General features: G+C 38.4%; 1 protein-coding gene across 4 annotated transcripts in view; it reads left to right on the top strand.

Moving 5' to 3' along the window:
• The window catches only part of ryk (receptor like tyrosine kinase), a 408854-nt gene that overhangs the window by 52446 nt on the left and 342385 nt on the right, over positions 1-14023 (top strand). For all 4 annotated transcript variants that reach the window (XR_010017706.1, XR_010017704.1, XR_010017705.1 and 1 more), the window contains exon 2: positions 5309-5430. Coding sequence is in view for 1 of the 4 variants with exons in the window: in XM_063046162.1 (XP_062902232.1) it covers positions 5309-5430 (122 nt within the window). In the remaining 3 variants the exon portion in view is untranslated. The remainder of the gene's footprint in view (positions 1-5308; positions 5431-14023) is intronic.

The following is a 14023-nucleotide window of genomic DNA, read 5'->3' as shown; positions in this document are numbered from 1 at the left end:
CTTTGGCAGTTTCACTTGACTATAGTTGGCCCAGGCTATTACTGTAACTTCCAAAGGCTGCTGGGGTAGTGGTGGAGACAGATACAATTGAAGCTTTAAAGATTAAATATTAGTTTTTTTGTCACTTATATATTTTTGGAATCTGGGAGGAAGCTGGAGTACCCGGAGGAAATGCTTGTGGTCTCGGGGAGAATGTACAAGCTTCTTATAGACAGTGGCAGGAGTTGAACCTCAATCTTACAATTAAAATGTTATGCTATCTGTGACACTACCAGGATGCTAGGTTACCTGAATATGCAGAGAATAGAGAGAGCTGGACCGCAAGAGAGGATAGTTTAATTGGGCACAACATAGTGGGCTGAAGAACTTGGTCCTGTGCTGGACCAAGTTGCTTTCCTCATTGGTTTCATTAGTTACTAAATCCTAAAGCCTCCACTGCTCCGGCTTACTGCCCTTTAGGTCCTGGACTCTGTCACTACAGGAAGCATCCTCTTCATGTCCACTCTATCTCGGCCTTTTAATATTCGATTGGTTCCCTCCCATCCTCCCCATACTTCTAACTTCCAACAAGTAAAGAGCCAGAGTCATCAAACGCTCCTTATACATTTCCCCTTTTATTCCCAGAACTCTTGGGAACCTCTTCTGGACCATGTCTGATGCCAGCACATCCTTTCTTAGATAAGGGCCCAAAACTGCTCAAAGTAGTCTGTGCGTGGTCTGACCACTGCATAAATTCTTAGTTTTACATCCTTGCTTTTATATTGTAGGCCTCTTGAAATGAGTGGTAACACTGCATTTGCCTTCCTTACCACCAACTCAACCTGCAAGTTAACCTTTCAGAATCCTTTACAAGGACTCCCAGGTCCCTCTGCATCATGATTTCCGAGTTTTCTTCCTGTTTAGAAAATAATCTGTGTCTTTATTCCTTCTATCAAAGTGCAGGATCATTCACTGACTTTCCTTTGTCTATCCTGCCTGTCACTTACTCAAAAGAATTTCAATGCTACTGATCACGCATGAAAGTTAATTTACTGTTATATGGACTAACCATATTCTCAGCTTTCTTAGCTTTCCTGAGAAAGCTAAAGAAATTTGGCCTGTACCCTAAAACCCTCACCAATTTTTATAGATGCACAGTAGAAAGCATTCTTCTAAGGTGCATCACAACCTGGTATGGATGTTGTCCTGCCCAAGACTGGAAGAAGCTGCAGAAGATCGTGAACATAGCCCAGCACATCACACAAACCAATCTTCAGTCCTTGGACTCACTTTACTCAGCACGTTGTCAGAGCAGTGCTGCCAGGATAATCAAGGACACGACCCACCCAGCCAACACACTTTTCGTCCCTCTTCCCTCGGGGAGAAGGCTCAGGAGCTTGAAGACTCATACGGCCAGATTTGGGAACAGCTTCTTTCCAACTGTGATAAGACTGCTGAACGGATCCTGACCCGGATCTGGGCCGTACCCTCCAAATATCTGGACTTGCCTCTCGGTTTTTTGCACTATCTTACTTTCGCTTTTCTATTTTCTATTTATGATTTATAATTTAAATTTTTAATATTTACTATCGATTTGTACTCCAGGGAGCGCAAAGCGCAGAATCAAATATGGCTGTGATGATTGTATGCTCTAGTATCAATTGTTTAGCGACAATAAAGTATAAAGTATAACCAAAATTATTGAATGAAAACATTAAGGGTTGATACTGTTTGTTTTGTAGGTTTATGTTCTGTGTGTTATTTAATTGTACATTCTTTAACTGTACTACAGCTATGGGAACTTGACAGTAAATAGTATTGATAGTTTAAAGCATTTGCCTCTGATTTTAATTTGGAAGTAACTGGCTGGAAAACTTGATACTCCACGTTTCGACCTCCCAAGGTCGAAATACTATGATTTATTGTTGCAAACAGGCCCTTCTAACCCAGCAACCCACCTATTCAACCCTAACAAGAAGAACATACAAACTCTTTACAGATGGCTTTGGAATTGAACACCAAACCCCGATGCTCCTAGCTCTAATTGTGTTGTGTTAACCACTACTCTACTGTGTTGCCCTATAGCAGGACATTGAGTATGGCAAAGAACTAAAATGTTTTCTGAGTACTGTGGTATTGTATGGAGCCTCATTGTGTTTTGTGCAGTTTAGTGACTTGGTCAATATTATTAACTAGTGTGGTATGGAAACTCATATGAACAAAATTTGCAACAGAGTTTAAAAATGCAAACACGAGGAAATCTGCAGATGCTGGAATTTCAAGCAACACACATAAGAGTTGCTGGTGAATGCAGCAGGCCAGGCAGCATCTCTAGGAAAAGGTACGGTCGATGTTTCGGGCCGAGACCCTTCGTCAGGACTAACTGAAAGGAGAGCTAGTAAGAGATTTGAAAGTGGGAGGGGGAGATCCAAAATGATAGGAGATGATAGGAGAAGACAGGAGGGGGAGGGATGGAGCCAAGAGCTGGACAGTTGATTGGCAAAAGGGATATGAGAGGATCATGGGACAGGAGGCCCAGGGAGAAAGAAAAGGGGGAGGGGGGAAGACCAGAGGATGGGCAAGGGGTATAGTCAGAGGGACAGAGGGAGAAAAAGGAGAGAGAAAAAAAGAATGCGTGTATATAAATAAATAACAGATGGGGTACGTGGGGGAGGTGGGGCATTAGCAGAAGTTTGAGAAGTCAATGTTCATGCCATCAGGTTGGAGGCTACCCAGATGGTGTTGTTCCTCCAACCTGAGTGTGGCTCATCTTTACAGTAGAGGAGGCTATGGATAGACATATCAGAATGGGAATGGGACGTGGAATTAAAATGTGCGGCCACTGGGAGATCCTGCTTTCTCTGGCGGATGGAGCGTAGGTGTTCAGCGAAACGATCTCCCAGTCTGCATTGGGTCTCGCCAATATATAGAAGGTGAGACCCAATGCAGACTGGGAGATCGCGTCGGGAGCAGCGGACGCAGTATATCACCCCAGCTGACTCACAGGTGAAGTGTCGCATTACCTGGAAGGACTGGCTGGGGCCCTGAATGGTAGTGAGGGAGGAAGTGTAAGGGCATGTGTAGCACTTGTTCTGCTTACAAGGATTTTCATTCCAGGACGAAGGAGATGTCCTCCTTTTTTAAAGAAAGGGGCTTCCCTTCCTCCACCATCAACTCTGCTCTCAAATGCATCTCCCCCACTTCATGCACATCTGCTCTCACTCCATCCTCCCGCCACCCCACTAGGAATGGGGTTCCCCTTGCCCTCAACTACCACCCCACCAGCCTGTAATTCTCTAACTTGCGCCACCTCCAACGGGATCCCACCACTAAGCACATCTTTCCCTCCCCCCCTCTGCTTTCAGCAGGGATTGCTCCCTACGCGACTCCCTTGTCCGTTCGTCCCCCCCATCCCTCCCCACCGATCTCCTCCTGGCACTTATCCTTGTAAGCGGAACAAGTGCTACACATGCCCTTATGCTTCCTCCCTTACCACCATTCAGGGCCCCAGACAGTCCTTCCAGGTGAGGTGACACTTCACCTGTGAGTCGGTTGGGGTGATGTACTGCGTCCGGTGCTCCCAATGCAGCTTTCTGTATGTTGGCGAGACCCAATGCAGACTGGGAGATCGTTTCGCTGAACACCTACACTCCATCCGCCAGAGAAAGCAGGATCTCCCAGTGGCCGCACATTTTAATTCCACGTCCCATTCCCATTCTGATATGTCTATCCGTAGCCTCCTCTACTGTAAAGATGAGCCACACTCAGGTTGGAGGAACAACACCATCTGGATAACCTCCAACCGGATGGCATGAACGTTGACTTCTCAAACTTCCACTAATGCCCCATCTCCCCCTCGTACCCCATCCGTTATTTATTTATTTATTTACACACACACACACACACACACACACACACACACACACACACACACACACACACGTTCTTTTTCTCTCTCTCTTCTTTTTCTCCCTCTGTCCCTCTGACTATACCCCTTGCCCATCCTCTGGGCTTCCCCCCTCCCCCTTTTCTTTTTTCCTAGGGCTCCTGTCCTATGATTCTGTCATATCCCCTTTGCCAATCACCTGTCCAGCTCTTGGCTCCATCCCTCCCCCTCCTGTCTTCTATCATTTTGGATCTCCCCCTCCCACTTTCAAATCTCTTACTAGCTCTTCCTTCAGTTAGTCCTGATGAAGGGTCTCGGCCCGAAACGTCGACCGTACCCCTTCCTGGAAATGCTGCCTGGCCTGCTGCATTCACCAGCAACTTTTATGTGTGTTGCTTGCAAGGGAGTTCAGGAGTTTTTATCATTTTTCATTGGATCTGTAATATAGTTTTATGTGGGTGTTTGTGCTTAAAACAAAGCAAGTTATTCACATGCAGGTACTGCATGGCTATCTTATGCCTTGTCAATGCCCTCAAAGTTCAAAGTACATTACGCAACCTTGAGATGCATCATCTTACAGGCAGTCACAAAAAAAAAAGCAACCCCAAAAGAACCCATTTAAAAAAAAGAACATGGGGAGAGGGAGAGGGAGAAGGAGAGAGAGAGAACATAGAAATCACACAAACAATTAAATTGATCCACTAGCTTCAGACCTGGAGCTTTACAAAAGATGCAAAGCCAGGCATCACTGTAGCTGGCACTGCAGTTCAGCATAGAGCTGAGTAAACATCATGAATAAGTGAGCAGAACCGGCCTTTGCCTTGCCTCCGGTTCCGATGCCCTGGCCTTTTCAATCTGTCCCGGCGCTTAAGTTGTCCAAACTTTGGGTCATTACTCACTCTCCGACTATGAAAAAAAATTCATTACTATTTATGTTGTTAGTATATTATGATATTTTGTACTCAAAATACCTTTATATTCAGTTAGAATTTCAAGAGTGAATGGGTGATCTTCAGTTCTTTCTCTGTTCCAGTGAATCTGGAGACAGATTAGTGATGGATTGTGGAGAAAGTGGAGCTGTAATCATCATCTACTACAGAGTAATGCTGACAGGGCTGTATGTTGTTGCAAGCAAAAGGTGACATTTTGAGTGGTGAGGCCTCAGGATCTAGACTCTATTTATCCCACTGAATATGCACAGAACAATCTAATGAATGTGCCAATTATATACTATCGGGACTGTATCTTGAAATCTGCTTAACTTTCTTCTATTAGTACATATGGTGTTGGAAGTCACTTTTGGATAACGATACTTCCAATCTCTTAGGGTAACATTTTTGATGTTCACTGTCAACCATAACTTATAGTTGAAATAGTATTTGTTTTATTTAATTTGCAATGGAGTTAACACTTATTACATGAAGCACTTTTTTTCCTCAACAGGTATTGATGCAGAGTTGTATTATGTGCGGAATGATGTTATTAGTCACTATGCGTTGCCTTTTAAATTACTCGTACCAGGGGAGACCAACAGTCTTCATTTTACATGGCATGCTAAATCCAAGGTAAGCTGTAAGATCATTTCATGGTTCTAATTAAACAGATTGAATTGAATTATATGTTTAAATTTCACCTCTGGTTTTTGCATGTCTTAACAACAGAAATCACACAGAAAGCAAATTGTCTGTGTTCGTAACATTACCAATTCAGACTAGTGCAATCTGTAATAACTTTCAAGATTTCTCCATAAGCTGTGAGAGAAGTTGGAGGGGAAGGAAATCATTTTTTGTGCGTCTTTATCCGCTTATAATGAACTTGGGGCAAAAACTTGTACAATCTGGATGCCTTGTACAAAATCCACCCCAGAACAGTTTCTTGTACACATCCACATTCCTCCTCTTTCTCAAAGTCTTTTATGATACATCATTAGGGGGGAAGAAAAAGTTGCCCCCAGCACATCCTTGGGTGTGTTGGTTGCAAATGATGTAGTTCATTGTATGTTTTGATGTATATGTAATAAATCTGAATCATTTTTCCTTGAGGTTCTTCAGCTGTCTGCCATTTCAAATTTGATCATCAAGCTACCAGTCTGTATAATTACACATTCATCAACATCTTTTTAATACTCTCCTTTCAATGAATGCTCTTTCTTACACTGACAATTCTCCTGACAGTTTTCAATCGCTGCTCTTTTATTCAGCATACACAGTCTGTTCTACCATTCAATGTGAATACATCAGTATGAACCTAACTCAGGTCTTAACCCCTCATCTGTACTCATAGCTCTGAATTCTCTGATCTTGCAAAAAATTTGATTTCCCTCTTATTAAATACTTTTTTTTAATATAATTTTTATTGAATTTTCAAAAAGAATACATGAAAAGATAAAATCTACCCACCCCCCCTCCCCTTAACCCTCCCCCCCCATATATGTAGTCTACCTAAAAGAAAGAAAGAGAAAAAAAAAAGAAGAGCCGCCTGGGTATTGGAAGGTTTCCACATGCTCCATGGGATTCAAAATAAATTTGGTATAATTATTCGTTATTTTCCCCAAGTAACCAAATTCTTTGTCGGAGCACTTAAATATGACATCCTATCTTTTGTAAATAAGGGCGCCAAATATTCAAGAATGTTAGATAATTATCTCTTAAATTATAAGTAATTTTTTCAAGTGGAATAGAACTAGCCATTTCATTATTCCAACGATCCATACTTAAATACGAATCAGATTTCCAAGTAACTGCTATAGTCTTCTTAGCTACTGCCAATGCAATTTTTATAAATTCTCTCTGATATTTATTCAATTTAAGTTTCGGTTTTATCCCTTCAATATCACCTAATAGAAATATACAGGGTTATGTGGAAATTGAATTCCAGTAATTTGTTCCAATAAGACTCTTAAATTTATCCAAAAGGGTTGAATTTTAAAACAAGACCAAGTAGAATGTAAAAAAGTACCAATTTCTTGATTACACCGAAAACATTTATGAGATAGATTTGAATTTAATCTATTTATTTTTTGTGGTGTAATATATAATTGGTGTAAAAAATTATATTGTACTAATCTAAGTCGAACATTTATTGTATTTGTCATACTGTCCAGACAAAGTCTTGACCAATTTATTTCATCAATATTAATATTCAGATCTGTTTCCCATTTTTGCTTTGACTTATGGGTTCCTTGTTTAATTGTCTGTTCTTGAATCAAATTATACATACAAGAAATAAATTTTTTAATTTTCCCTTTTTGAATTAAAATTTCAATTTCATTAGCTTTTGGCAAAAACATTGTTTGACCCAGCTTACCTATTAAGTAAGCCCTTAACTGAAAGTAGCAAAAGAAAGTATTATTAGATATTTTATATTTATCCTTTAATTGTTCAAATGACATCAATATACCTCGCTCAAAACAATCTCCTATAAATTTAATCCCTTTTTGGTACCAATTATATAAAAGTTGATTGTCCATTGTAAAAGGAATAAGTCTGTTTTGAAACAAAGGTCTCCTTGCTAATAGAGATTTCTGTGTTTCCTTATCAACATTTATCTTATTCCATAGATCAATCAAGTGTGTTAATATAGGAGATTCTTTCTTTTCCCGTATCCATTTAGATTCCCATTTATATATAAAATCTTCAGGTTTATTTTCTCCTATCTTGCCTAGTTCTGTTTTAATCCATGCTGGTTTTTGATCATTGAAAAAAGATGCAATAAATCTAAGTTGATTTGCTTTATAGTAATTTTTAAAGTTTGGAAGTTGTAACCCTCCTAACCTAAATTTACATGTCAGTTTTTCCAATGATATTCTTGACATTTTACCTTTCCAAAGAAATTTTCTCACAGATTTATTTAACTCCTGAAAAAATTTCTGTGGCAATTGTATTGGTCATGTTTGAAACAAATACTGTAATCTCGGAAATATATTCATTTTTACAACATTGACTCTACCTACTAATGTTATTGGTAGTATCATCCATTTGTCAAGATCTTCTTGAATTTTTTTCAATAGTGGTAAATAATTAAATTTATATAAATTCTTTACATCACTATCAAGTCTTATACCTAAATACTTTATACCATTTACCGGCCATCTAAATTGGGTTACTAATCGACATTGACTATAGTCTCCTTTAGTAAGAGACAAAATTTCACTTTTATCCCAGTTTATTTTGTAACCTGATACCTTCCCATATTCATCCAATCTAGAAGATAATTTATGTAACGAATGTTGTGGGTTTGTTAAATAGATCAAAACATCATCGGCAAAAAGATTAATTTTATATTCCTCTTGGTTAACTCTAAAACCCATAATATCTGGATCCAATCTAATTAATTCTGCTAATGGCTCTATCGCCAATACAAATAGAGCAGGTGATAGTGGACAACCTTGTCTAGTTGACCTTTTTAGCTGAAATGGTGTTGAAATTTGAGAGTTTGTCACTACTTTAGCTTTAGGGTTAGAATTTAAAGTTTTAATCCAATTTATAAAAGATGTTCCTAACCCATATTTTTCTAATACTTTAAATAAAAAATCCCATTCTAATCTATCAAATGCTTTTTCTGCATCCAAAGCTACTACTATACTCTTCTCATCCCTTTTTTGTGCCAAATGAATTATACTGAGTAGCCGAGTTACATTATCTGCCAGTTGTCTATTTTTAATAAATCCTGTTTGATCCATATGTATTAATTTTGGTAAATATTTAGATAATCTATTCGATAAAATTTTTGCTATTATTTTATAATCCGTATTCAATAAAGAAATAGGCCTGTATGATGTTGGTTTCATAGGATCTCTGTCCTTTTTTGGCAATACTATTACAATCGCTGTTGAAAAAGAATCTGGAAGTTTATGTATTTTTTCTGCTTGACGTATTAGTTCCATAAAAAGAGGAAATAATAAATCTTTAAATTTTTTATAAAATTCAGGTGGAAAACCATCTTCTCCTGGAGATTTATTACTTTGAAGTGATCCTAACGCTTCTTCAACTTCTTTTAATGTAAAAGGCGTATCTAATCCCCTCTGTTCTTCCAAATTCAATTTTGGAAGAGAAACTTGTGATAAAAACCTTTCTATCTCATTAACATCGTTTTGGGATTCTGATTGATATAATTCAGAATAAAAATTTGTAAAGGTTTCATTTATTTCAAGAGGTTTATAAGATATTTTATCTGCCCTTGTTCTAATTGCTTTTATTGTTTTGGAAGCTTGTTCTGACAGGCAAGAATTTTATGTGCTCTCTCACCTAACTCATAATACCTTTGTTTAGATCTTATAATTGCTTTTTCCGTTCTATATGTCTGAAGTGTATTATATTGTAACTTCTTATTGACAAGTTGTCTTCGTTTTTCTTCTGACATATATCTTTGTGATTCTTTTTCTATTCTTGTAATCTCTTTTTCCAATAGATCTAGTTCTGCCATATATTCTTTCTTAATTTTAGACGTATAACTTATTATCTGTCCCCTAAGATATGCTTTCATCGCATCCCATAATATAAATTTATCCTCCACTGAATGAAAATTTGTATCCAAAAAAATTGAATCTGCTTTTTCATAAAATCACAAAAATCTTGACGTTTTAATAATATTGAATTAAATCTCCATCTATAAGCCACTTCTTCCTTATCAGCCATTATTATTGTCATTAATAAAGGAGAATGATCTGATAATATTCTTGCTTTATATTCCATATTTTTCACTCTGTGTTGAATATGCATTGATAATAGAAAAAAATCTATCCTTGAATAAGTTTTATGTCTGTGGGAATAGAACGAATAGTCTCTTTCTTTAGGATTGATTCTTCTCCATATATCAATCAAATTTAAATCTTTCATCAATGATAAAGTTAGATTTACTACCTTCGATTTTATAACAGCCTTGGTTGATCTATCTAAGACTGGGTCTAAGCAAAAATTGAAGTCGCCTCCAATTAATATTTTTTCATGTGCATCCGCCAAATTCAAAAAAGTTTCTTGTATGAATTTTGCATCATTTTCATTTGGTGCATAAATATTCATAAAAGTCCATAGTTCTGAAAAAAGTTGACAATGTATAATCACATATCTCCCCGCAGAATCAGTTATTACATTTTCTATCCTAATTGGTAACGTTTTATTGATCAAAATTGCTACTCCCCTCGCTTTTGAATTAAATGAGGCCGCAACAACATTACCCACCCAATCTCTCTTTAGTTTCTGATGTTCTGTTTCTGTTAGGTGCGTTTCCTGTAAAAAAGCTAAATCTATCTTCATTTTTTTAATATATGTTAAGATTCTTTTTCTTTTCACTGGTCCATTAAGCCCATTAACATTAAAACTCAAAACCTTCAATAAATTAGTCATTATTCTTAACAAAGTTACTCCAATCTAAAACATTACTTATCTTCTCAACTCTCATAGTTCCTTGGGGAATCACTTTAACCTTCACCATGATGCTATGTGTTTCTCCCCCCCCCCCAACCTTCCAGACAAAAAGAGAAAAAAAAGATAGAAAAAAAAAGAAAAAACAAAATACCCCCCCACTAATGTTGTGAATGAAAAGATACACAACACTACCCCCCTCCATTTTACGGGTCGCGGCAAAAGCCTCGCTTGCACACATGATTAACGTAGCAATCGATCAGTGCTTCTTCCAGCTCCCCCGCAACAAAAAAAAAGTTTTATATATATATATATAAAAACAAAATTAGTATTATTATTCCCAGCTAATTTCCTCCAGTATTAACCTTTCTTACTCCCCTCATATAATTAATACTATATTTATACATTCATCCAGCTTCAAAAATCCAACAAATCCATTCTTAAACCCAATCTTCATCTTCAATCTATCTCCCTCTCCTGAGTTTGTTCTTGTATCTGGTGAATATTCAGAGAATCTTGCACAAACTGCTCTGCTTTCTGGTAGTCATCAAAAAATCTTTTTTCTCCACCAGACAAAAAAATCTTCAAAGTTGCAGGATAACGCAGTATAAATTGATAACCATGCTCCCATAGGGTTTTTTTCACTGGATTAAACTTCTTCCTTTTCTTCAAAAGTTCGTAACTTATACCAGGGTAGAAAAAAACTCTTTTCCCTTTAATTATCAATGGCCCTTTTCTATCTTTGGCAGCTCGAACAGCCGCCTGTAGAATCCTTTCCTTGTCTTGAAATCTTAAGAACTTTATTAAAATCGATCGTGGATATTGGTCATCTTTTGGTTTTGGTCTTAAAGCTCTATGTGCCCGCTCAATTTCAATTGATCGAGCCTCCTCTCCCATTTGCAAAACCTCCGGGATCCATCTTTGAAAAAATTCTATTGGCTTATCTCCTTCCATACCTTCTGCAAGACCAACAATTTTTATATTATTACGTCTACTGAAATTTTCCAACATGTCCACTTTCTCCAAGAGTCGGTTTCTTTCCGAGTTCCAGACAAACAAATCATTTTCTGTTTTTTCCACTCTATCATTCATAAGCCCCATTTCTCTTTCCATCTTCTGAAGCTTCTCTTCCATTTTGTCCTGTCTTTCCATAACTTTATTATAGCATCTCTTCGTATCTCTAAGCTCTTCTCTTACTTTCCTTAATTCAGCCGTTGATCGCAATACAGCCTCTCTTATGTCTCTATCATCTCCCTTACTTCCACTTGCTTCCAATTCTTCCTCCTCTTCTTCATCTGTGTTCTCTGCAGAATCCAGTTCTGACTCTGAGTCATTTTCAATTGCAGTGGGTGTCGGTTCTTGTAGTTTGCGTTGTGTCGATTTGCGCATGCGCTCTTCTTTGCGCATGCGCAATTCCGTTGTCTTCTTCGGAGCAACCTCTGCCACCGCCATTGCTCCCTGTTCTACCGAAGGAGATCCAACCTGAGTCCGAGGCTCCATCGTTGCAGTAGGCCCTTTTTTCTTCCTGTCTCGCGGCTGCTTCGCAACAGCAGACTTCTTTTGTTGCGGTTTAGGAGGCATACCGTAAAGTAGTCTTACAAAGTTTATAAATAGTTTTCAAAAAATATTTACCAACTTTGTTTTATTTAAACGGTACTTTACTGATTTGTTGCGGGAGAGCTGAATTTACACGTCTCAATCCCACGTCATCATGTGACGCCCCCTTAAATACTTTTAATGATCTGGCATCTGTGGTCCTCCGAGGAAGTGAATTTGGGAGATTCGCTAACCTCTATCTGTGTCTGAGGCATACACAGATGAATAAGGTGGTGCTCCTCCACCCTGAGGATGGCCTCATCTTGGCTCAAGAGGAGACCATGCACTGACTTGGAGCAGGAATGGGAATTAAAATATGTGGCCACTGGGAAGTCCCACGTGTGGCGGATGGTGTAGAAATGCTCAACCATGTGGTTTCCCAATTTACGATGGATCTCACCAATATAGAGGAGGCTGCATCAGGAGCACCAGACACAATAAACAGCAGATTCGCTGGTGAAATGTTGCCTCACATGGAAGGACTTTTTGGGGCCCTGAATGGAGGTGAGGGAGGAAGTGTATGGGCAGAGTTAGCTTGTAGAGATAAGTTCCTGGAGAGAGATTAGTGGGGAGGGGCGAGTGGGCAAGGGAATCGGGAAGGGAGTGATCCCAGCGGAAAGTGGTGTTGGCGGGGTGGAGAGGAGGTAAAGATATGGTTAGTGGTAGGATCCCTATGGAGATGGTGGGAGTTGCAGAGGATTATTGTTAGTCTGCCTAGTCAGCCATCAACCGTAACCAATGTTCCCTCTAATTTTTAGTAGTCAGTGTGTGCAAAAATCTTATGTTGTGCAAATTTTTTTCCTGTGACAAAAGTGTGTGCGCACTGAATGCACACATAGTTTATGTAACTTTACAAAATATTTGACATAAAACTGCACAGAATAACAACAAAATAACATTTAAGTCACTCAGTTATTTTTTTCTCTCTCCTGTCTTTGGCATTTACCCATTCTTTGTAAACTCTATCTAGACTAATAGAACTTCCATCCAATTGATATGGTCTTACTCTCAAAGGGTATTTCACATTTAAAGATGTCTTGTAGGGCATTATGTATCCCATTCCAATAGTCTTTGATGACGGCATTCCCAGAAAATATGATAATGGTTTGCATTTTGATTTCCACAATTTCTCCAGCAAACGGGGGTTATATATTTTGGGTATATACCTCAAGAATGGTTGAAAAGAGATAAATATTTAATGAATGTACTGCTGGTGGCTGGTAAAAAGACCCTTACCAGGAAATGGTTATCACAGGAAAGTCCAACTTTAAATGTATGGATTGAAATTACAATGGACATTTACAAAATGAAGATAACAGCATCTGTTAATCATAAGTTGGAACAATTATATTCATACTGGAAAAAATGGTTTAACTACATAACACCTCATAGGCCTGATTTTATTCTCACAAGTCAATGAATATGTTGTTTAAAAAAAAAAGATCAGTCCCTACTCTGTATGTCCTGACGTCCTGACGAAGGGTCTCGGCCCGAAACGTCGACTGTACCTCTTCCTAGAGATGCTGCCTGGCCTGCTGCGTTCACCAGCAACTTTGATGTGTGTTGCTTGAATTTCCAGCATCTGCAGAATTTCTCGTGTTTGCATCCCTACTCTGTACATAGTTTTCTTCTTTCGATTGTTTTTTCTTTCCTCTCCTTTCTATCAGATAAATATTATGTGGAGATTTGTGACAAATATGATTGTATAATATATGTACAGTCTCTGAAATACATCTTATGGAAATGTTTGATGATGAAATTCAATAAAAAATAAAATACAAAAAAAAGAAAAAGAAAAGCTTGGACGGGTACATGGATGAGAGGTGTATGGAGGGATATGGTCCAGGTGCAGGTCACTGGGACTAGGCAGAAAAATGGTTCGGCACAGCCAAGAAGGGCCAAAAGGCCTGTTTCTGTGCTGTAATGTTCTGTGGTTCTATGATAGCTTTTGATTCTCATTAACATATCCAAATGACATTCACCTAAATGGTTTCTCAGCTTGTTTTTGAGTTGATTCATTAGGCTAGAACCTCACTCACAGTCCGCACTAAACGCAAGAAAGGTTCCCCCAATGTCCATCAACTGTGCAAAGTCGCAAAACTGTTCAAGTACAAATGCTACCATTTGAGCAAAGTTTGAAATCAGTTTGGATTTAAATTTTTCTTGCACGGAAAATTTGAAAGCATTAAACATTCTAACT

This window comes from Mobula hypostoma, chromosome 4 (genome assembly GCF_963921235.1).
Source record: "Mobula hypostoma chromosome 4, sMobHyp1.1, whole genome shotgun sequence".
Lineage (NCBI taxonomy): Eukaryota > Metazoa > Chordata > Chondrichthyes > Myliobatiformes > Myliobatidae > Mobula > Mobula hypostoma.
The sequence above is the reverse complement of the archived record's forward strand: the minus strand, read 5'-3'. Positions and strand labels throughout refer to the sequence as shown.